The sequence below is a fragment of the Ambystoma mexicanum genome, chromosome 6p (assembly GCF_040938575.1).
Source record: "Ambystoma mexicanum isolate Mex_15411 chromosome 6p, UKY_AmexF1_1, whole genome shotgun sequence".
NCBI lineage: Eukaryota > Metazoa > Chordata > Amphibia > Caudata > Ambystomatidae > Ambystoma > Ambystoma mexicanum.
In genome coordinates, this window is record NC_090935.1 from 1,418,980,702 (window position 1) to 1,419,003,523 (window position 22,822).

Here is a 22,822-nt window from a genome sequence, read left to right on the forward strand (position 1 = left end):
GGGTCAGTGGGTGGACCTTGGTCCAAGATATCTGTCAGGTCATCCTGCAGAAAATCCACAGGTGGAGCAGACCACCCCAGATACTCTGTCACCGTCGACATGAGGCGCCTGTACGAGGAGTCAGCATGTGTACCAGGCTCAGGCCTGCCAAACTCATCCTCCAGGGAGGTATCAAGACCACTGGCGTCATGTAAAGATTGACGCAGGTCTTCCAATTGGCTATGACCAGACAACAGGTCATCCGGAACCGCAGGAGGCACAACCCCCTCTTCCTCAGACCCCTTCTTTACCTCTGAAATGTACTCCAAGGGTTGGAACAAGTCCACCCTGGGAGGAGGAACAGAGAATGGGTCAAACACAGCCCACACAGACTTGCTGAGCGCCTTTCTCGGAGCTTCCACAGCTCACTGGGGCACCTCTGGCAAGTTCTCATCAAAAGGGGTCGAGGGCACCGATGGGAGTGGTGTCGACGACTTCCACAATGGCTTTGAGGCCGGAGCCCCGAACATGTCCTTCGACGGTCTCTGCGCCGATGGCGTCGACGACTTCCTCGGAGCCAGAGCCTCGAGCAAGTCCCTCGACGGACATGGCGCCAAAGGCGTTGATGCCTTCTTCGAAGGCCTCACAGGCTACAACGGTCTCGACAGCGATCATCCTTGTCCGATCGGGACCGTGACGGTTCCCAATGATCGCACTGACCGCCCGAGCCCGAAGGCGTGCGAGCGGTGGCTCTAGCGCGTTCCTTGCCAGCTTCTCTCGAAGGCTTGGACGGAACGGTGCCCTGCGATTCGAAAATCGCCACCATCTGCCGGCGGAATTCATCCCATTCGGCCGGCGACAAGTGTTTTGTGGGACAAGCCACCCGCCGTCTGGCGCAGTCCTCTGACGAGGATGGGGGAAGGTGACCAGTGATGGCGCTTCCATGCATGCCTCGAAGAGGCAGAGGAATGGCAGGACCCACTCCTGGAACGAGACCCCCTGAACTTACGCGTCGGCGTAGAGTCACCCCATGAATCGTTGGTCGAAAGTCCAGAAGACTTCGACCTACGGGGTTGGAAACCCTACCTGCCGACAACTTTTCGCTCCCGCAAGGCCTTCGACGTCAAAGACTGGCATTCATCGGTGGCGTGGCTCTCGCCAAGGCACCAGAGGCAGACATTGGTCGGGTCTGTAAGAGACATCTTGGAACCGCAGTCCCGACACTTCTTTAAGGCCGACTTTGGGGTAGCAGAAGACAGACATTCTCACAATACAACGATAGAAGAACCGATTCACCAAGAAAGAACCGAGGCGCGCCGAGATTTCGAAGCGAACACGTTCGCAGAAAAAACTAAGCTGAGGCTACGGGCGTCGTGCGTCCTACATATAACATCCGGTGACGTCAGCCGTCGGAGGAGGTCCTCGAGGGAGCGTGTCGACATCATCGACGCAGGACGCCTATGCCGAAAGAGTTTTCCGAACCAGCACAGCTGTGGTAATCAATGTCAAAGATGTGGAATGTCGGATGACACAATCCCCTCGAACATAAAATTGCTAGAAAAAAAATAATAGGAGGTCAAACCTCTTGCAACATGGATGGAACAACAAGCCTGAGAAGTGGAAGGGTTTGCACTATAAAATAGGAAACTTTCCACAAAAGAGGAAACTCAAAATGCAGTTCCAGCGCCAATTAGCCAATTGCTAGACAGGAAAAATGGACATTAGGCTGTAGAAGTTAGGAATCTTCTAAATAGCTTCAAAATACTTAAAGATGCTATCAGGCACAAACTGCTGGTGACCAGTTTCTCTATGCAGGCTGTTTAAGAGCAAAGTATGAAATACTACAAATCACATATGCTTTTACTGGCTGGTGTTCCACTAACATCTCAGGTAAATCTAGCCACCCTTGGACCGATCGTTCAACTCTTTTTTTCCCCCCAGGGATTGCTTAACTATTTATTTGGGTAACAAGCAAAAGTAGCACTGTGCTCTTTTAAAACTATTAATTTTAAAAAGCAATATTTACATAGCTGTGTTAAGGATTTGAAAATTATTCCGTATAAAAGTAAATCTTTAACTGCCCTCTTTGTAGGGAAAAGAACGATCATGGAAAGCGCATATTATTCTGATGCTAAGTGTGTATGAATGTTTTTTCCTTGCGTGCAATCTTGTTAAAATCATTGTAGCTGCTTCTGGTTGTGTGAACTAATAAGTAACTTACTTTCAAAATGAACTATTCCATCAATTTGATCAATAAATCCATTCATACGTCCTTCAGTAATCATCTGTGAAGCAATTTTTTCAGCCTGTGGAAAAACAAACAAGAAAAATACTAAAACTGTTGGAAAACAAATCACAAGTTGTTTTTAAATAAAATAAAGCAACACTTGTTACCCAAAACATGTTTTTTCTATACCTTTTCATCCCATCAAAGTATAACTTCTGCGCATTTGTGCCAGGAAGCCAACATCCTCACTAAAACATCAATCGGTAGTGATTGCCGTTACAAACTACTATAGAGCTTGGACATAACACCACCTTCTTCCATATGAACAGAATTTCCCTCCCAGCACAGATGGGGAATAAAGCACCTTCAGAAACAATGCGAGTTAAGACCGCATCTCCAGTATCTGCATGCAGCCTGCAGTCACAGGTTTGGAACTTGATAAGGTCGAGAGAGGCTTCAATTCTTCTGAAATCAATAATTTGAGTACAATTTAGTTGGTAATAACTTAGCGCCAATAGAAAATTCTTTATAGAGTACACACTATATTGATGGTTATTATAGAACAGCCTGGGTGCACAAGAATATGTGCCCACATTTCCCTTACCCACTAGGAGGCCAAATGTTCCAGCCTACATTTATGGTGTAGGACCTGGAGCATTTTCTAACCTTCCTTGACCTTGTTTACCAGACGTCTCTGATAATCAGTCATAAGATGTGAATATAGACAGTGCCCTCAAGTCCCATCAGGTTAGGGTGCACCATGGCGCTATTTCAATGCGTGACCTGGCTGTGTGGGCACAACCGGATAGTAAGAGCTTGTTTGACTTAAGAGGGCTGCAGCTTGCTATATTCCAAAGCTTTGTTACAGAGAACACTTAATTCAGTACAGATCAACAGGCAGACCTTCTTATGAGAGCGTGAGGCAGATGTTGCAATGTACGGTCATGGCTTCTACCTGCCTTGCTAAAACCAGATAGAACTAGTTTATAAATTGTGTCTGGACTGAATCCACACTTGAGAGAAACCTGGCAAGATTTATTTATTGAACATTTATATGGTGCCTATAGAGCAGAAGGTGTTTCCAGGCGCCACAAGACAAAAGACTGCATACTTTGAATTTGGCATTCAGCCCATGACGTAGTGGCTGCAAATGTTTAAAAGAATGCAATTCTGATGGGAAGCAAAGTTAATCTCTGGAGCAGAGTTCATGCTCTAGTGCCCTAATTTCCTATTTAATCCAAGGGTCTGTGTCCTTTCCTGATCAAACTTGGGGACAAGTCCAGTCGCACAGAAACAATGCCTACCCAACCAGCAATTTTGAGAAAGCTCTGCTGGTCCCTTCACTTCCCAGGTCAATCTCAAGAGACGAGTAGAGGCAAAAGTGCCTACATAGAGCCAAACTACTAAAGCAATAGAATACATGGAGGGGGCATTACCAGACCAGTAATCCTCCACCCTCTGAGGGTTCTACCGGTATAATAGCATTTTTTTTCTTGAGCTGAGAAAAGGCATTGAAACCGTTTCTCAACTTGCGAAAAAAAAAAAGCTAAATAAATGTCTGCTAGTGATCAGGGAGAAGGGAACTCACGTAGTGTAGTCCCTTCTCCCTTTTCATGGCGGCCATTAAAAACGACGAAAATATAAATAAACTAGCCGCCATGGAAAGGGAGACGGGACTACATGTAGTCCCTTCTCCCTTTCCATGGCGGCTACTCATGCGCCGGAGATGTGCTGGGAACAGTCCAGTTCCCGGCGCCAGCCATGGACAGAGGAGCACAGGTAAGTGGGGTTTAGGTAGGGAGGGGACGGGCTATGTCGAAAAGGGGCATGGAGGGAAAGGGCGGGGGATGCGGGGAGAGCACTTACCTTATGGTCCTGGCGAAAGAAGATGGGCGCCTCCTGCTCAGGAGGAGGCTTGGAGCGGTGTCTTTCCCTGTGTGGTAAGGACCCCCTTCCACACTTCCCCCACCGGGTACTAATTCTATACCAATAGGGATACCAATCTTAAAGGTGACACGAATAACTCGAATGGTAGAGCGCCTTCGCCTTTTAAGCTAGCACAGGTTGATGAATGTCTATACTCTTAAGGAATGTGAGCTAGCACAGAAGCATCCAAAACAGCAATTGTACTGTGGGATCAAAATAAATAATTTCCAATCAAGGTCTATCAAAATATCAAAGCTTTATTAGACTAAAAAACATACCCATCCCTGCAAGGGAAAACACAGAATGCACACTTTGGAATAAAGGGAGACACTGGGTGTGAAGGCAGGGCCAGAAAGGCAATTTCAGCATGAAATGTTGAAGTTCAATTAAGAGGTATTTTAAAGGTAAGGAGTGGGGTCTTAAATTTCACTAGGGGCCCTTCACGCCGGTCAGGTGGACAGGGCCACTTCAAGTACCTTAGTCTTGTTCTTGGGGCTTGACTGCATCAATCCAATCTTCTAGGTGCTTTAAGAGAGTGAATCAGTTAGGTTGGTGAGCAGGGCGACTGGGTCAAACATGTGATGCGGTTCAACAAGCAGCAACTGCATTTGGCACTAAGAGCTTGGGAACCCCCCCCATCCTTATACAGACAAAAAGCTACAGATGATTATGTCCATTATAGTCTTCTCTAAGGGGTCCAATCCCGACTGTTGTGTTCAGAATCTTGTTCCTAGTGATGCCTTACTCAGAGTGCTTAGTCTGCAGGCAATGGGGCTAGGGAGGGGGTAGGAGATTTGGGAGCCCTATCAAAATCCATGTTGGTGGCATGTGGACTGTAGCTCTCTCCTGACCTACTCCAACCCTGCCCCTGCCTCTGTATGGCTACATCAAAGTGTCTATTAGTTACCAACCAGGAGTGAATTTCCTTGGCCTGGCTGGGCTTTTTTAAAAAACATTTTAAACACATCTACCTTCGCCCTGGGGACAGTTCCCATCTTCCTGGAAGGAGACAACTCTTTCCTATGGAAGACAAAGGCTGTTGCTGGGGCTGAACAGATTTGCCTTGTTTTGGGTGAAACTCAGGAAGGTCACAAGTTATCTAGTTGATAACAAATAAACTCAATGGGTTGTGGCTGTGTAATTGTGCAGTCTCAGCAGCCATCTTATCAAAACCAGACACAGCGGCTGTTTAGACATTAAACTGGCCTAATTTTTCTTGCAAAAAACAAAATGTGAAGTTAGAATAACCAGAGTTCTATACGTGGCATTTTATGGACATCTTCCGAAGGAGTCCTGAAAGTGCCCTCTAAACTGTAGACTTGTACCCCTTTTGTAGCAGATTTGGCAACCAAAATCAATTTTACATTTTGAAATCCGCTTAGCACTTTCTAAAATAAAAGCCTATTTCAGCTAACATGCTGCTGGGCATGCCAATTACGCATGCCCAGCAGAAGATATACACAGGGGTCATATGTGGATGTTAACAAGTTCAATAATGCACCCAATGGCAGGCAGGTCAAGCTGGGTATAAATCCACCACACCAGTTTGTAAAACACAGAACAATGTCTGAAAGCAAGATTGTTTGGAGTTCTGACTTATGGCAGAATCGATTACTAGAGCTCTTAACATTTTGAAAAACCTGGGCTACACACGCACCTATGCACTGCGCTGACCCAACACAGTGACAGGAGTACGAACACTATAAGCACCAGCAATGAACAAAGCCTTTAGGTCTGTAGGACAGGAGAGATTTGTTGATGCTTGTCCTTATAACCCAGAATGAGCACCCCGATTTAACCAAGCTTTCGGTTCCTTCAGATGTCTAGAATATCACCTATGCGTTAAGTGCAGAAAAATAATTTCCATCATTTGTGTGAGCGTTCTTGGCTTTTTGCTGCCCGTTTCCATGTCTTGACCAAATTTTGTTAACATTGAGGCTCCTTTAAAAAGCCTTTCTGGTAACACCAATGACCTTTCATGTGCTGCCCTTGGGAGCCCATAAGGCTACTTGGGTACAGATACTGTCAAGTGACCCCCCCCCTTTTGTCCTTGGATGAGTTTTCTCACCCAGAAACCATGTCAGTCACAGGCTGGTGGCAGTTGTGCGCATATTTGGCTGCAATGCAGTTTTGACTTTTTAATGAGCTGGGAGCAACTTGTTCCATAAATGAGAGAAAAATGGCTACCAAGTGTTTAAGCCTTGCAAACTGGCCATTTTCTTTGCGGTCTTTCCAGTACAGGTTTCATAATAGGACCGCCATTTTACATATGTGACCCTAGACTCAGATCTCACAAAAGCTTCCCTGAACAAAAGGGTTTCAGTTTCAATTAGGTTACAGTGCATGAAAGTTTGAGATTGGTTGGTCACCCACCAAAGCTATGACTATCACTTGGGTGATGATTGCGTGTGAGTGAGTGTGTGTGTGTGCGCGCACACACACATGACAGAGTGGGTATGCGTGCACAAGTGTGCCTGTGAATGTGCTTGTGTTTTACAAACTTTACTTCCCAGTAAGTGTCTTTCTGGTGTGTGTACCCATTTAGTGTTGCTTGCTATGCATATTCCACCCGCTTGTCATGGGTCTGCAGTATTTGTTTTCTTCAGTAGTTAAAGTAGGTGTCGAAAGCTGCACTTCCCCTTATCTACCTGCGCTGGGAACCATTCTGCCCCCGTTAGTGCAGACACCTTCAGAAGGTTTTCCTGGAGGAGTGATGAGTGCACCTTGTGCACAGATAATTAGCATTACTTATTTTCAGACGTGTGTACACCCAACTTCGAGGAGGTGGGTGGGCGCCTGCGACTAACACGGTACAAGCCCCAGAAAGGCCATTACCGGCTAACGCTTTTCTTCTAGGGCGTGACATTTTTTAAAATTCACGTGATATGCATAGATTATCTAGCAGTACGAAGAGTTGGTGGGAATTCCTGAGAACTGCCTCCCCCACCTGTGCATCTAATCTGGAGTGCCTATATAGCAATGCCTTGTAAAATGATGCATCATTGCCCATGTTGCTGCGTTGAGGATAATGTTAAAAGGGTTATTAGCCATAAACACCAATATTGCCCCAGTACCTTTGTTAGAAACTTTCTGTGGTTTGTTTTCTAGTGCCTTATTGGCCAGACTGTAGCACTCCTGGATGCAAGGCACAATCTACCTATGCTTGCTTTACAACGGTGCTCCCCTCCTAGCATGAGGTAGAGGGTAAGACGCACAGAGTTCTCTTGTCAAGATGGATTTCCAAAATCAGCCCTGGTGGGAGGGTTTTGGGAGGCCACACTATTAATGGTAAACGAGGAAGACAACAACCCAATCAATGTAGGTGAGCGAGCAGTCAAGGATTTGTCTCAGGCAAAGTGCAACAGTGGTCTAGGACTACAATGAGTCCATAGAGAGCAACACTAATAATTCAAGCGAGAAAGTAGTATATCAAAAGTACAGTTATTCATTAGGCTTTTAGTTAAACAAGCATAAAGACCACAGGCAAGTATTGTCAGTCTATAACATATATGCAGATTCACCAATAGGAGAATACAGATGCATATTAATTAGTTATCAGTGTTCAACCAAAAAGTTACAATTTATAGCTTCAACAGGTAAGGTATTTAAAAAATGATGCATTGGGCTCTGGTAGTGCATCAGAACGTTTCTAAAAGTAATACAGGTATTTACCCCAAATCAGGCAAGTACCCCACTCTTTCCTATTCCCAAGTTAAGTCCTAGGAAACGTAAGAGGGGGTCCCCGGAATGGCCCTTGTGCGCATGTCAGCCCGAAGACTGAGAATCGACAAAAGTAACTCGCTGTTCGGTCAACCACCAGGCGCGCCAGTATATCCCAGATATGGAATAAGATATTCACTCAGACGACTATTCAAATTGTACCCAGTCGATGGCCTCGTAAGGACAGGTGCCATCACTGGATCAGGTTGACTGATGACAAAGTCCAGCCGTGATGACGTCACTAGTGACAACACGACATAGCTGCTTTTGACCTGGTAGATCACCAAACACTCACCAACCACCTCAACCATGCAGCCCATTTCTCTAATCAAGTAGCATCCTGGATCACTTCCTTCCTTGAAGGAAGAGCCATGAAGGTCTACTCCGACACAGCCAACGCAGATCCTACCACTATAAACTGCGCCCCCCCCCCCCCCCAAGGATCTTGTACAGCCTCCGCCCTCTATAACCTCGTCACAAAACCCCTCTTCGACCTACTTGACTCCATGGGTGTTGCATCTACAAACTATGCAGATGACACTCAAGTACTTTTACCCCTATCACCAAGACGCCACGGCCCTTCACAACATCTATGCCACTATCCAAGCTTGGATGGCAATCAATGGCCTCTGTCTTAACGGGGAGATGACTGAAATTCTCATCCTGGGCCAGAAGCACATTATCGAAACTAAGCCCCCAATACAACAACTTCAACATAGACAACTCAACCATCTCTGTATCATCCTCTGTCAAGAATCTAGGTGTTCACATTGATGCAAATCCATCGATGAACAAACAAGTCAGCGCCATAGCCTCTGCATCAGCGTTCAGCACCAAACTCATCAATGCCATTAAACCCTACTTATCCACCCCAACCGCTTGGCCATAGCTAGAGCAACTATAGGAGCCAAACTAGATTATTGCAACGCCCTTCTAGCTGGCACCTCCACCAAAAACATTCACAGACTGCAAACCACACAAAACAATGCCCTCAGAGCCGCCATGAGCATCCCTAGAAGAGACCATATATCCCACGCCAGACGTGAAGCCCGGTGGCTCCAGGTCAAAGACCGTATTACTCTGAAAATCCTCACCATCACTCACAGGTGCATTAACAAAACCGTTCCAGCATACCTATGTGAAGCTATATCAAGTACCACATCCACTCGCCCCACCAGAGCTCAGTACACCAACCAGCTACACATACCACGCATAAAGAGAGCCACAGCGGGAGGTCTAGGCTTATCCTATATTGCACCGAAACTCTTGAACTCACTCCCTTCCACCCTTAGAGCTGAAACTTCCATCTATGTCTTCCGCAACAACCTCAAGGCCACTCTCCTCGCTAGCAAGTGGAGGACTGCCTCCTCCACTTCTGCCATGTATATTGTAATATAACCCAAATGTAATATAACTTTATTGCAACCTGTATATATATTGCTAATGACCATGTAACTAAGTAACTAAGCATTGTACTGTAACAAGTGCCACGATGTCCTCGGGCTGTTGTGTGCTATATAAATACAAATAAAACAACAAATAAAACAAAAACAAACAAATAGCAGTGTTAGCCATGATGCAAATTTGCACCCCTGCACAAAGATAGGCAGACACACATACATACACAAAGGGCATGTTTACACCTTTCTATAGATAGAGGACAGATGCACGTACTTGCTGTCAAAAGCCTTTCCTTTACACTAGCCAAATGCAGTAACCCAAGGAAGCCAAGCAAGCACAGACCACGCCTGCAACCGCTTTATCGCAGTTAATCATAATGACCTACAGAAACACATAAGGAACTTATAGGGCTCTATCATGACTAATCTCTAGAGAAGATATTAGAACCTATAGGGAAACCATAGAATGACTAGTGAATTTGCATGAAGCCACAGGCCTCAAAACGTGTAAGAAGAGATTCAGAGTGAGCAGCACAGAGACAGTGTTTGCAGTGAAGGACAAGGGCGGGTGGAAAATTCTTGATTCCTGAGGTGATGAGTCACCAGTGAAATGCAGAATCAAATCCTCAATTGCAGACAGAAAGGCTCTGTTTTGTGGTCTTTGCACACGTGACCTAGCCAAGCCGAACAATGGCTATTTACTCAAGGTGAGAAGAGAAGAGGAGCGGTTCCCAGCGAAGCAGACGAGATTGATAAATGCGCTGTCCACCAAAAACTGCAACCTGCAGGCACTCTCTCAGGCTAGGTGATCAGACCAGTGGCAACAATGGGGACACAGTCTCATTACCTTAAAAAGGTACACTGAGCGCTGTGAACAGAACAGGGTCCCAGGCCTGGGGGACCCACTCCAGCCAATCCAGATGCTCTGATCAAGGGGTAGTGTAGAATGTTGCACAGGCAGGTCATCGAACAAGCTAGCAACAAAGTACGTTTTTTTTGGGAAGTCTCAGGCAAAGCCACCTGACATGGTAAACCAATAGCATGATCAACATAGGGGATTTCCATAGGTATTACCACAAAAGCCACCCAATGGGGATGTCCCTTAGGTTTTTGGGGATGGACTGGCGTTTGTGATGTCACCTAGGAATAAAACCGGGTGACCGGATCAGGTGCTGAGATTGCCAGACATTTTGTGGTTTCCTGTATGATCCCAGTGTTTTGGAGAGTAAAGACGGTATATTTTTCCCCATGTCGGAGTTCTCCGTTATTGCCAGGGGAAGCGTTCAGATGGGCCCCAGATACTCTGCTAACCGGTGGTATCACTGAAGTGAACACCCCCCGTCCTCTGGTATACTATTAAAAAGTGGTAGCAGAGGATGGTTGGCTACGTTCAATCAGCACAAAGCAGTCTTTTCCCGTCGCAAAGCCTGGAGGGCAGTGAGGTAACCCACGGAGAACGAGTGTTACACGGGAGGTGCACACCGTGAAGAGGCAGTCCGGAGCCGCCTTGGAGAACATCCCGCCCACTGTCCGTGGCTCACCCAGCAGACCAGAAGGGCGGGGTGGCAGGTTGTGGGAGAGACGGTTGCCAAGCGACGTCAGCTGATCACGGAGTGTAAGTATAGACAGGTGAAGGGGAGGACAGATGTTGGGTGGTGCTGAATATTTTGGGGGTGGTAGGACGTGGATTTTAATTGCTGTGGTTAGGGAACATTCAATCTAAAGGTAATCATTTTCGGCAGTCGGCCTAGATGATTAGCTCAAGGCTATGGATGATAGAAGTTCTGTAAATAGTGGATTTCCTGTGGGTTGGATGTTGTAGCTCGGGTCACTTCTAGCTTGAATCGCGGAAGGTGTTCTTCTGGTTAAGTCTTGTGGAAGCGTTTTATCTACAAGGCAAAACTGTAGGTACAGATTGAGCATGTGATATATTGGTATCCCGTTAGGAGGCAGGAAGACGGCCGTCGATACGTTTGTCCTTGTAAAGGTGTTGGTGTAGTTGGGAAATGTTTTGGTAAACTTTGTGAAGGGGTGGGTGTCGGCAATCATTCTCTCTTTCTCTTCTATATTGTAGAGGTGACGTCACCAATAAGGTTTGGGTACAGGACTGAGCGCACAAGTGCAGAACATTTTTGTGGCAGTAAACAACGATCAAGACATGGAGGAGTTGTGTTTTAGGGCGGTGCATGGAAGGCGCATGCGCAAGATTGGTGGGTGTGCATTCTGGAGCCAGAGTTGCAGAGGGGCGGTCTACGGAGCACTTCCAAGGTACTGGTGAAAAGCAGAGAGGCTAGTGATTTTTGTGGTCTGAACTTATTTGAACATTTGGTGTCAAAATGAAGTGAAGTGAAATAGTTTAACAGTGGAGGGGTCAAAAGCCCCAATTTGGGGTCAAGTAAGTATTGAAGTAATGTATTGTGGCAAAAACATGGGGGGATACACCTCTACAGACACGATATGTAAATATAGCACAGAATGAACATGAAGCACAGAGGGTAAATTGCCTAACCCATGGCCAAAAGGAGGGAGCTTCTCCAAATGTGTGCAGCAACCATTAAATGTGCACATACACAAGGTTTACAATGGGAGGAAATTGAGCAAGCAAATGGCTATAGTTGAGTTGTGGATGTTTCGCTGGGGGACACGTAGCGCAGCATCACTGGATGCTGAATCAACAGGAGGCCGCAGACAAAAAACCTCTGGCACCTACACCCTTCCCCCCTCCTCCAGAACACGAGAGCGTAATCGCGGGGATACAGGGATTATATCCAGTGAGGGAATTAAGAGCTGCGGCAGGGTATACCAATACCATATTTGCACCTCCAGCATATAGCTAGAGGGAGGAGCAGGATGAGGCTGGAGAGACGTCTAGGGGAGCTCAAGCCACAGGCAGTGACAATAGGGAGCGCAATGAAATTCCGGCACACGTAAAAGATAATGACGTGGGAATAGAAAGAACAAAGGAGGGACCGGAAAGCATAGTTCCAAACGAGTGGGTAGGCAGACAAACATTGCTTATACTAGACGGGAAGGTAGCAGGGACTGGATGCTGAAACCAAGAAGCAGCAGATACAGGTGAGGCAAGAGAATGGGCAGCGATAATGGAAGAAGTAGAGAGACAAGGAGGAAAAAGCAGAGCACGAAAGAGTATGAAGGGAGAAACAGAAGGCAGAAGTTGGAAGTGGAGCGGCTCCTTAGAGAGCGACAGAGCAGGGAAGATAAGCGTGCTGTAAGGGAAGCACGAGAAAAGTTGGGTCTAGCACGTTTTAGCAACAACAAAGAAGGAGAGGGGGAGGCGAGAGCGAGACCGAGGTGGGTGACTTAGGAGGGCAGCCCCGCTACTAGACAGACAACATTGTGTCCTCCGTGAGGGAAGAATGCAGAAGTGTGCATAACACAGAAGGGCGGCAGGAAGGCACAGTGTTGAGAAGGCTTAGCTTCCAAGACCACCTTGACAGCGAGGGTGGAGATACAGGGTCTGATGATGACTTAGTGGGGTGTGAGGATGAGGGAGTACAGCGATCTTTCCATCATCCTCAAGGGAAGACCCAGACCGAGAATGTGGGGAGAGGATAAGGGCACGGACGGACTAATGGAGGACAGAAGTGAAAGATCACAGTACTCTAGGGATATATCGCGTAGCATGGACTGCGTTACACCATACACACAAAGGTTCTGAGACCTCCCAGCACGAAGGAGGGGAGAATTGGCTAGGGCATTTACCGACACCAAAGGCCCAAGGAGACAGGGTGGGAAGATTGGTGTAACGCTCACCTGATTCCCACGGAGGCGCTGACCCAAACTTGACTGCTACAGTTGCTTCTATGACTATGATGAGGCGTAGAACTCGGAAGACGCTCTGGGCAGGACCTCCGAATATTGACTGTCTGGCTTGTAAGGTGAGTTTTCTGCAGGTGGAAGAAAAAGGGGTAATTACAAGCTGGTTGGATAAGTTCTCCCACCAATCTTCTGCTTTTCCCACTTCTTGGTTCTCGACTGGTCTCCACGAACTCTCACCTTTGGTTTAGTAAAGCCGAGCTCTCCATCCTGCTTCTGGTGCAGGGGCGCGTGGAATCCAGTTACGTCACTGGATGATTTCAGTGTTTAGGCTCGTGCCCTTTTGTGGCTTGTAATAGTCCTTCAGGTGCCGAGGAGCTGTTGGCGACACCACCACTGCTGTGCAAGAAGAGGCTCGTGAGTATAGAAGATCTGAGGCTGCTTCTGAAGGAGCACCCTTTTATAATGTCCTTTTCTGTCTTTCAGGTGCCGAGATGCTGTGGGCGATGCCGCCGCTGTTGCACGTGCGGTGGCACGTAAGTATAACTGAATTGTGGCCGTTTCCAAATGGGCGCCTCTGATAATGTCTTTTCCTTCCTTTCAGGTGCCGAAATGCTGAGGGCGATGCTGCCGCTGCTGCGCGTGAAGAAGCGCGTAAGTATAACTGAGTTGCGAACCCTTCGGCTCGGACACCACTAACAATGTCTTTTGTCTTCCAGGTGCTGGGATGCTGCCGAAGCGAAGGCCGCGGTGAACTCCGGTGTGATCACGGATGGATAAGGTAAGCGAGCGCAGCTGCGAGCGTGTTGCCCGTTTTCTAACCTTATGTCTTTATTTGCAGGTTGTCGGAGACTGGACTCTTGTGGCTGAATTCTGGTGAGTAGATGTTCCTGTGCATTTTCTTCATCCACAGGTTGCTGCTCGAGAAACTGAGGGTGTGTCTGGACCTGGAATGCAGGAGCCGACTCGGTGAGCGTCCTGCTGCTGTTGCAGAATAACACGAAGCACGTGAATTCTAATCGGGCGTGGTTTAAATAGTGGAGAAGTGCTTTGGTGCGTATTCTTCCTCCAACCTCAACCAGGTAAGAAAAGAGTTCCATTGTCAGAGGATTAGCATCAGCCCCACCCAGGTAAGAAAAGAGCTCCTGTAACAGAGGATTGGTCCCTCCCAGCCAGTGGCTGGGACTTCACCCAGCTTGGATTGTTCTAGGTGAGTATGCAGCATGGTCTGCCACAGGTAAGTCCACCCAATCACTACTGCACACTTTAAGAATATGAGCCCGGCGCCCATGGCGCCGGGACTGTGGTTCCTTATGAGTCTGGCGCCAGAGGCGCCAGGACATGGTCCAAAGGGCCCCTGTAGGGGTCTGCTGGAACCGAGGGTGTGGATGATGAGCCTGCTTCCGGGGACGCTGGGCCAGTCTTGGCTCTTCGGGAGTAGCGCTCATGACAATTGGACTGACGCAATGCCCACTATTAGAGAAAGGAGGGGGAAACCTAAATATATACCATGGCAACATATTGACAAGGATAACTTGAGGTGTAAGTAACCTTCATGACCGCAGGAGCTGGGAAATGGATATATGAGGTAGAACAATTAACGGCAGGCACAACATTAGCAGTGGGTGACATGAAAAGCTTACCTTCGACCATTCTTTGGGAGGTTGCCGACGATGTAAGGAAAAGAGCAGGCTACCCAGTAGTAACCGCACAGAATACGCACGCGATGGTTCACCATTTAACAACTGCTGAGCGACGAAGACCCCCTGCAGTACATTCAAGCTACTCAAGAGAAATGGAGACTGAGACGCAGGAACCGTGTCACAAAACGGTGGGGTTGTTCTATCATACATTATGTCAAGGGTTGCCTGAGCAGGTGCGAAAACAGCTAAAGAAATTAGTGGGGATGGTGGCTAAACCATGGTTCGAGATTCAACTCACTATAGTGCACTATTGAAGGCTAATGCAAAAAAATGTGAAAAAGAAGCGTAAGGAACAAAAGCAGGAGGAAGTGAAGTTAGTGCAGAAGAAATTGTCAAAGTATACAATTGAAGGGGTGATGGTAACAAGCACGAAAGAACCAGGTACCTTGCATGCGCAGTACAGACCGCCACCCACGGGAGGCGGTTTCATGGGGCAGGGCGACATGCACCATGGGTTTAGAGGTTTAGGGGGGTCATCTAGGGGAAGGGGGTATGGGTATCAGATGCAGCAAGGCCGAGAGGGGTTCTCAGGGGGCTATCAGAGATCAATGGGAGGGCCACCCCAGTGTTGGGTGTGTGGACAGATGGGTCACATCTCACGAGCGTCAAGTAGGGGAGGGTTGGAACAGAACAGGGTAATGCAGTACCAGCCCTCCTATCCGGAAGAACAGGCTGATTATTATCAAGACCAAACACAGCAAAAGGTGCAGCCCCCGGACGCACACACGTAGGCATGCCAACCCATGACGCAGACACCCCAGAGGCAGGGGCCCGCGCAATCCTACTCACAGGCACCACCTACATCACAGATGCAGAATAAATGCAGTCAGCGACCCCAGCACAGCAACACGACGGGACACCAGCAGGCCTTTTTTTATTTATTTATTTTATTTATTTGTATTGCGCCGGTAGCTCTCGAGCTTCGGGGCGCAGAGAGAAGAACACGAAAGACAAATGACAAACAAAATACACGTAGCACAAGACATTAGAGCTGCATATTTAACTAGTCAGGTTGTGTTATGTAAATTACTTAAAGATGTGGGTTTTCAGTTGTTTACGAAAGCGTTAGTAGTTGGCTTCCATCCTTATCTGGCCAGGAAGGTTGTTCCAAAGGCCTGCTACAGTTATAGGGAAGGATTTACCCACCCCGTTTGAGTCTGAAAGGAGCTGCCACAATCAGTCCTTGTTTGGCTGATCTTAGCTCTCTGGCGGGCTTGTATGGAATGATTTTAGTTTTCAGATATGCAGGAGCTTTACCAAAAATACATCTATGTGTGAGCGTGAGGGACTTACATTGGACTCTCTCTTCAATTTCTAGACAGTGAAGTTCTTTCCTGGCTTCGATGATGTGCCGATTCCTAGTTTTTTGCTTAATGATTCTCACTGCATTGTTTTGCAGGACTTGGTAGCAATTTTTGTTAGATCCTAGTATTAAGGCGTTGCCATAGTCTAGGCGAGATAAGATGGTAGCTCTTGTGACCGTGGCATTGTTTTCTTCAGATAGGTAGTAAATTGTGATCCAATAGGTCGAAGGCAGCACTTGGGTCCAAGAGCACGAGCAAGCCGGCTTTCCCCTGATAATGATGTTGAGCATCTTAGTCTGTAGATCCAGCATAGCTGTTTCTGTGCTATGCGCTGGTCGAAAACCAGACTGTTGCTGGTGGAGGAGTTCTTGGCTTTCTACGTGTTCTTGGAGCTCTGTGGTGGCAATCTTGTCCATGATTTTTAGTATAAAGTTGCAGTTGGTTATGGGCCTTAGATTGTTTGGGTCCCTTTGGTCTAGGTTTGGTTTTTTAACAAGCGGAGTAACTGTTACCCTTTTTATACTTTTAGGCACGATTTGATCACGGAAAGATGTATTTATCACTTTGGTTAAGGCTGGTGCAAAGATGTCAGGGTGGTCTAGGATGATGTTGGCCGGGAGTATGTTTTCAGTGCAAGTGGTGGGTTTCATGGATGCCAGATCTTTTATCATGTCATTGGCAGTAATGGGCTTGAACCTAAATTGGGTGATCTGGTGGGTACGTTCCTCTGGTACGTCTTGAGTGGGTGACTTGGTGGCTGCTTGGGATTTGGCTATAATGTCCCTGGCCTTATTGATTTTGTTAAAAAATGCTATCTGGGTTGGGTCACATTCTTCTTGGGTGGGCGAGAAGGTGGGGGTGATGCCTTTTGGTTTATCAATAGATTTCAATATATTGAAGAGTTTGCTGGTGGAATTAGCTGCCGCTGAAATCAGTTTGTCATAGTTTTTCTTTGCCTCAATTATTTCTTTATAGGTTTTCTCACTGGTTTTCCAGATTGTTTTATTGTCCTGCATGGGTTTTTTTCTCCACTCGTCTTCCCTTTTTCTTTTGTGTTTTTTCTGTACGAGGAGTTCCTCTGTGAACCACTCTTGTTATAGGTCTAGAGGTTTTAGTTTGGAGTGGAGCTTCTAGGTCCACTGGGGCCTGAAGATGGCTCAGTAGGTTGGATAGGGTGGCCTCGCATGAGTCGTTATTTCCCTCTGTTTCACATGCATCTAGACATTGCCTCAGATGCTCTTTGCTGATGTTTTTATAATTCCGCAATGATTTTTTAATAGGGAGATTGGGAAGTTTGGGTTTTTGGGTAGGGGGGAGATCTGGAAGGTCACACTATAGTTGTCCGACCAGATGCATGGTTTAGTTTTATAGTCTTGGGATATGAGGTTGTTGGTAACGACCCAGTCCAGTAGATGACCATTGACCATGGTTGGATCGGTGTTCATCACTTGATAGTCGATGTTATTCAAGAGTTTCTCCAGTTTAATGGCCTCTCTGTCTTTAGGGTCTCCCTGCCACCGATTGAGATCTCCTAGGAGTAGAGTGGCGGTGTTGGGTCCTTTGATCATATTGAGTTGGTGTGTTATTTCTTCGTTGAAATTGGGCATGGTAGTGGGTGGTCTCTAGACAACAATTAAGTTTAGACTACTATTATTGGTTTGGAGGTGTTTAAGGTGGAGGATTTCTGTGCCATTACATTGTATTTTAGTCGGGAACAGTTGGATGGTGTCCTTGGCAATTACGGCCACGCCACCCCCTTGTCCTGATTTCCTGATTCTCTGTTGGTATAGTATAGCCCTCAGGGACCGCTAGGTCGGAAGTGGGACCGACGGGCTCTTTTAGCCAGGTCTCGGTGATGCACATGATATCGATATTTTCCGCAGATATCTTCTCATGAATACTGATGGCATGTTTGAGTGAACGGGAATTAAGGAGACATATCTTTAGATCTGGAGGAGGTTGGGAGGGCTCTTTCTTATTGTTAAGGTTCTGTGACGGTCCTTTTTCACGTCCCTCAATTGCAAGTGTTTCTGTAGTAGTAGTTCTTGTGTCAGAGCTGATTCTTTCGAGGATTGAGTCACAAGCTCCTTTGGCGAGCTTTGTGTTTTGGTAGTTACGCATGATGGTGGCAGCTATGCCGAAGGATAATTGCCCCATGGTTGTTTTTAATTAGCTGTGGTTCCTGGCCAGAGTGGTGTGCACCGGACGCCGTGGACGGCGAGGACCGGCTTGGCCCAGAAGCGCCGGTGCTGAAGCGCCCGATGTTCCTTTAAGAGGGATGTTGGTGCTTCTGGGAGTCGAAGTCCCTATAAGTCTTTCAGCCAATGGCAGAGTCTGTAACAGCCTTCTATTTACGTGAGCTGTATTAAAGAGCAGGTTAACACCTAGGCATAGATTCAATGGACATATCTCCCATTCAGAAGTTGGGAGGGGTCACTGTGGTGGGGGGCAACCCGTTCACAGGGAACGGAATGTCATTGTACCCACAACAGGACAGCCCACAGACAGACCTGATGTGTTCCACCCTATTGATTACACCCAACCCATCAGAGGTAGCACGTATAGGGGTGACTAAGTGCCAAGACGTTTTGTTTTCTCGTAGGCACGGGCGGCTAGGTCCTGTATCAAGTAATGAAGGTATCCAATGCCATGAATGCTCACGGATTTTCTGGGATGATGGATTTGGTTCCTTTCACCGACGATCTTAGACTTTCTATCGAGGAGCATGACTTAGCTCTACCCTTACTGTATTCCACGACAGACCCCAGTAAACGTAATGGGAAGAGACATGAGTAAACTCAAGAGGACCATCTCATTCACTGATCAAGGGATAGTGTGTTCCACACCTGGGTTTCACCTCCTAAACGCAAGAGATTATTCAAGCCTATTGTGGATGCACAGTACAAAGGGGGGGAGGGGGGAGGGGGGGTACGAGCAGATGAGAAGCTATTTCAATATTGAGTGGAATTAATAATAGCATGGCTCCCGGGAATTCAGGGCAAGCTATGGCATCTTGCAAATGAATACATATTGAGACCAGAACTACCATTAGACGAGCCAGAGGGGACAGTGATCAAGAACTGTTCAAGGACAACTGTTCGGATCACAAGATGCTATTTGACATTAGCATTGCACACTAAGTGAAAATACATTACCGGGAGGTACCACCGAGGATGGGGATGAAGCTGCAAGCACCGCCATCGTTTCTCGAGGAAGATTTGGCAAAGGTCCCCAGCGTCTTATGGACCACAAGTCCCTATGACATGGGGCTTCTGAAGGGGATAGGGGCAGTAAAGAAAGCTCAAACAAGGAGCCATTTTACTGAGCGCAAAGCAATATCCCTTATCAAGAAAGGCTGATAAGGGCATTTACGAGACCATTGCGGCCCTAGTTCAACAAGACATTCTGATACCATCAGAATCACTGTGCACCACAGTGGTGTACCCTGTGAAAAAGGCAACAGGGGGATTGGGGCATTTTATACAGGATTTACGCCCTTTGAACCACATTGTCGAGGCAGAATTGTGACAATTTTGTGTTGCATCCCTACGGAGGCTACTAACTTCATGGTTATAGATCTGATGAAGGCCTTTTCTATACCACTCCACACAGACTCAAGATTTGACTTCATTGCTTTATAGAAATAAGAAGTGAAAACATACTCTGCTTCCACATGGGTACTGCTAAAGCCCTTCCATATTTAACAGGGCCCTCCAAATGGACTTGGGCAATGTACAATTGGATAGTGCCGTTATACAGTACGTAGACATTTTAATATGCAGCAAAACAGAAATGCAGTGCAGAAATGACTCAGTACACATGCTGACTGTGCTCACAGAAAAAGGGTACAAGGTAGATCAGGCAAAATTGCAGTACTGCCAGAAAGAAGAATTATACATTGGAAAGTTGATATCTCAGGAGGGGCGAAAAGTAACACCAGAAAGGGCAGAGGCAATCTGCAATTCACCAAAAGCCAGGACAATAAGAGCGATGCAGCAGTTTCTGGGTCTCTGCAATTAATGCAGAGCATGGGTATTATTCTACAGCACATATACAAGGCCTTTGTTAAGCGCACTAAAAGAAGCCAAGAGGGGAGAGCACATTACAGTGGACAGAAGAAATGACTGGGTCTTTTGAAGAGCTCGAAAGCAGCAATATGCACAGCTCCAGTGTTAGGGATCCCAGACTATCAGGATGAGTTTTAATGACCGCAGTATTGACACAGAAAACCACCATGAGTTACAAACCATTAGTTTATTACAGCAGAAAATTACACCCAGTGATGAAAGGACACTACTCTTGCGAGCAAGCACTGGCCGCCTTTGCAGTGGAGAAATCAAATATCATCGGATGCAGCACCATTCTTTATGTGGAGCATGCTCTCTTTGCAATACTAGAAAGCCCCAAAAGCACACCGACTACATAAAGGGCTTCAGGTTATGAGGTGATACTATCAAACCCAGCCATAAAAGTAGTGAGATGCCGACTTGTGAACCGGGCGACGTTCGTCGCTGAGCCCCTAGAAGAGGGAGACTATGTACACGACTGAACCACAGAGAAAGCTGCGACGTCATCCTGAGAGTAAATGAAACAACTTGAAGGGGGAGAAGTACTTTACATTGACGGTTCATCGACAACAGATCAGACCACAGGGGAAAAGACATACTGGGACAGCAGTAGTAAGGCTAAAGAAGGATGGGACAAGCAAGGTGGTAGTAAGCGCATACTTAACATCACATTTCTCAGCACAAGCTGCAGAGCTAGTTGCTCTCATACTGGCATTAGAACAGAGCAAAAACCAGAAAGTAACAGTGCATTCAGATTCAGCCTATTCAATGGATTCAGTTCACTCTGGACTGTCACGCTGGTGGAGGAGGGGCTTCCAGTGCGGCCCGCACTCTTATTGGGTAGACCAAGAGAGGCACTCCGGTTCCCAATAGGAATAGCGGTGGCCAAGTGCCAGGTCCTGTGACGGGGGGGGGGGAATCCTGTCCACAGGGGCAACAAGACAGCAGTGCTCCAGATAAAAGTTTGAGGTGGGAGTATTTTACTCCCCATTTTTAAGCTTTGAGCGTAAATGTGTTTAAGAGAGTAAAAATGACTTCTCCATTGCAAGAGAGTAAAATGCATGCGACATCCAGCCAACATGTGCAAAAACTGTATGGAAATCATTACTATGCAGCAGCTTTCTGCATTGTGACAGAATACACCTTTCATTATTTCTCCGAGGTCTGGCTATTTGATCTCTCCTGTATATATTTAAATGTTGAAAACACAAAAACAAAGCCAATTACATAAAGCAAACATGAATTGTATTGTGTGTTTTGAGGTTCGATAGCAGAATTGTCTTTTGCTGTTTGAAAGTCCTCATTTCCTGGAGCTATTACTACCTAATGGTATGCCAATGTTATGATACAACAGTGCAGAGAGGCAAGGACTCCATGCTAAATTCTATATCTAATCTCATGGTCAAATGGTTATTTATAGAGTGCTTTTGGCAAAGCGCTGTACATAGAAGATATTTATGACAATTATCACCAAACCCAAGTCGGTACTCCTTTATCGACCTCGAAAGGATGAAAGGCTGAGTTGGCCTTGCCGGGATTCGAATCTGCAACCTACAGATCACACACAGATTGCAGCAACAAGTGCTGAACCGGCTGAGCTATCTTATTGGCCAACATCCTTCAGAGGTCGGTTAACTGAGTATCGACTGAGGTATAATAATCACAGTACCTAGATGATGGACGAACCATGTATAAAGCGCTACTTAGAGTTAAACACCTATCTGGATTATCACAGGGGCAGGTTTTGTTGAGCTTCTATTTCAATTACAAAAGTAACTTTAATTTGTTTGTTTTTGAACAGAGCTTGCACTTGCTGGAGAGTCAGGTTGTGGATGTTTTAATTGTAGTCTTGAAGATTTGAGAGGCTAGAACACCTGTAATTGGTGTAATGACACTCACCGTTCAGCAAAGATGCTGCTGCCACTGACCATTTATAGTAATGTACCCCATTGACTGCAAGGTTGAATGGATGTAACCGTGCATAGTCATGATTTTACACACCGTTTTTATAATTAGAGTGTAGATTAAATTATAAGTGTAAAAATGATCTGCCTCCGCATGATTATGCGCACAGCACTGGAACTCTGAAAAATACAATTGTGCAATACTGATTTGCTTTTACTGGGAGAAAAGAATGTAATTCTCAATTGCATCTTAGTTTTCCATCCTATTAATTATAGAATCCTAAAATGCTAGGGAAATAAAATATGCGCAGTGCTTCTGTTTGCTCCACACACAACACAGCAGAAGCTGAATGGAAAAACCATTCCTTTCATCACAGTGTGCAGTTTCTTTTTTTTTTTTTTTAAAGCTTCAGAGAAATCCATTCCGTTTCAGAGGCTTTTGTCCGTGGCTTGCAATTCCATCCATGTAGATACAAATCTAAAGAAGCGTTCTGGTTTGTGTCAAGTAGCCTGACCCTCGCATTGCCCTGTGCTCTAAACTTGTGTGTAAATGTACACAAGAAAATAATAAAGCTGTCGTATTTACAAGATTTTCAAGCGTAAAACGGCCTAGTACACACCTTATCTGGAGGCCTGCGTGGAAGCATAGCGCGCTGCCTATTTTGGGGACATCCTAGATATGGATAACCCATCCCAAGTGCGTAATTATGTACAAACAATGGTATTGAAGGAAGGGTACAATGCTTTACCAGTGGCACAAATAATGGAATTGCAAGGTAATGCGCCAAAGGAGGAAAAAGTTCTGGGTGAAAAGG

At 46.4% G+C, this 22,822-nt stretch overlaps 1 protein-coding gene across 2 annotated transcripts in view; it reads right to left on the minus strand.

Moving 5' to 3' along the window:
* COPS4 (COP9 signalosome subunit 4) overlaps positions 1-22,822 on the minus strand; it is a 785,196-nt gene that overhangs the window by 94,319 nt on the left and 668,055 nt on the right. For both annotated transcript variants that reach the window (XM_069626120.1, XM_069626121.1), the window contains exon 9: positions 2,201-2,285. In XM_069626120.1, coding sequence (XP_069482221.1) covers positions 2,201-2,285 — 85 coding nt within the window. The remainder of the gene's footprint in view (positions 1-2,200; positions 2,286-22,822) is intronic.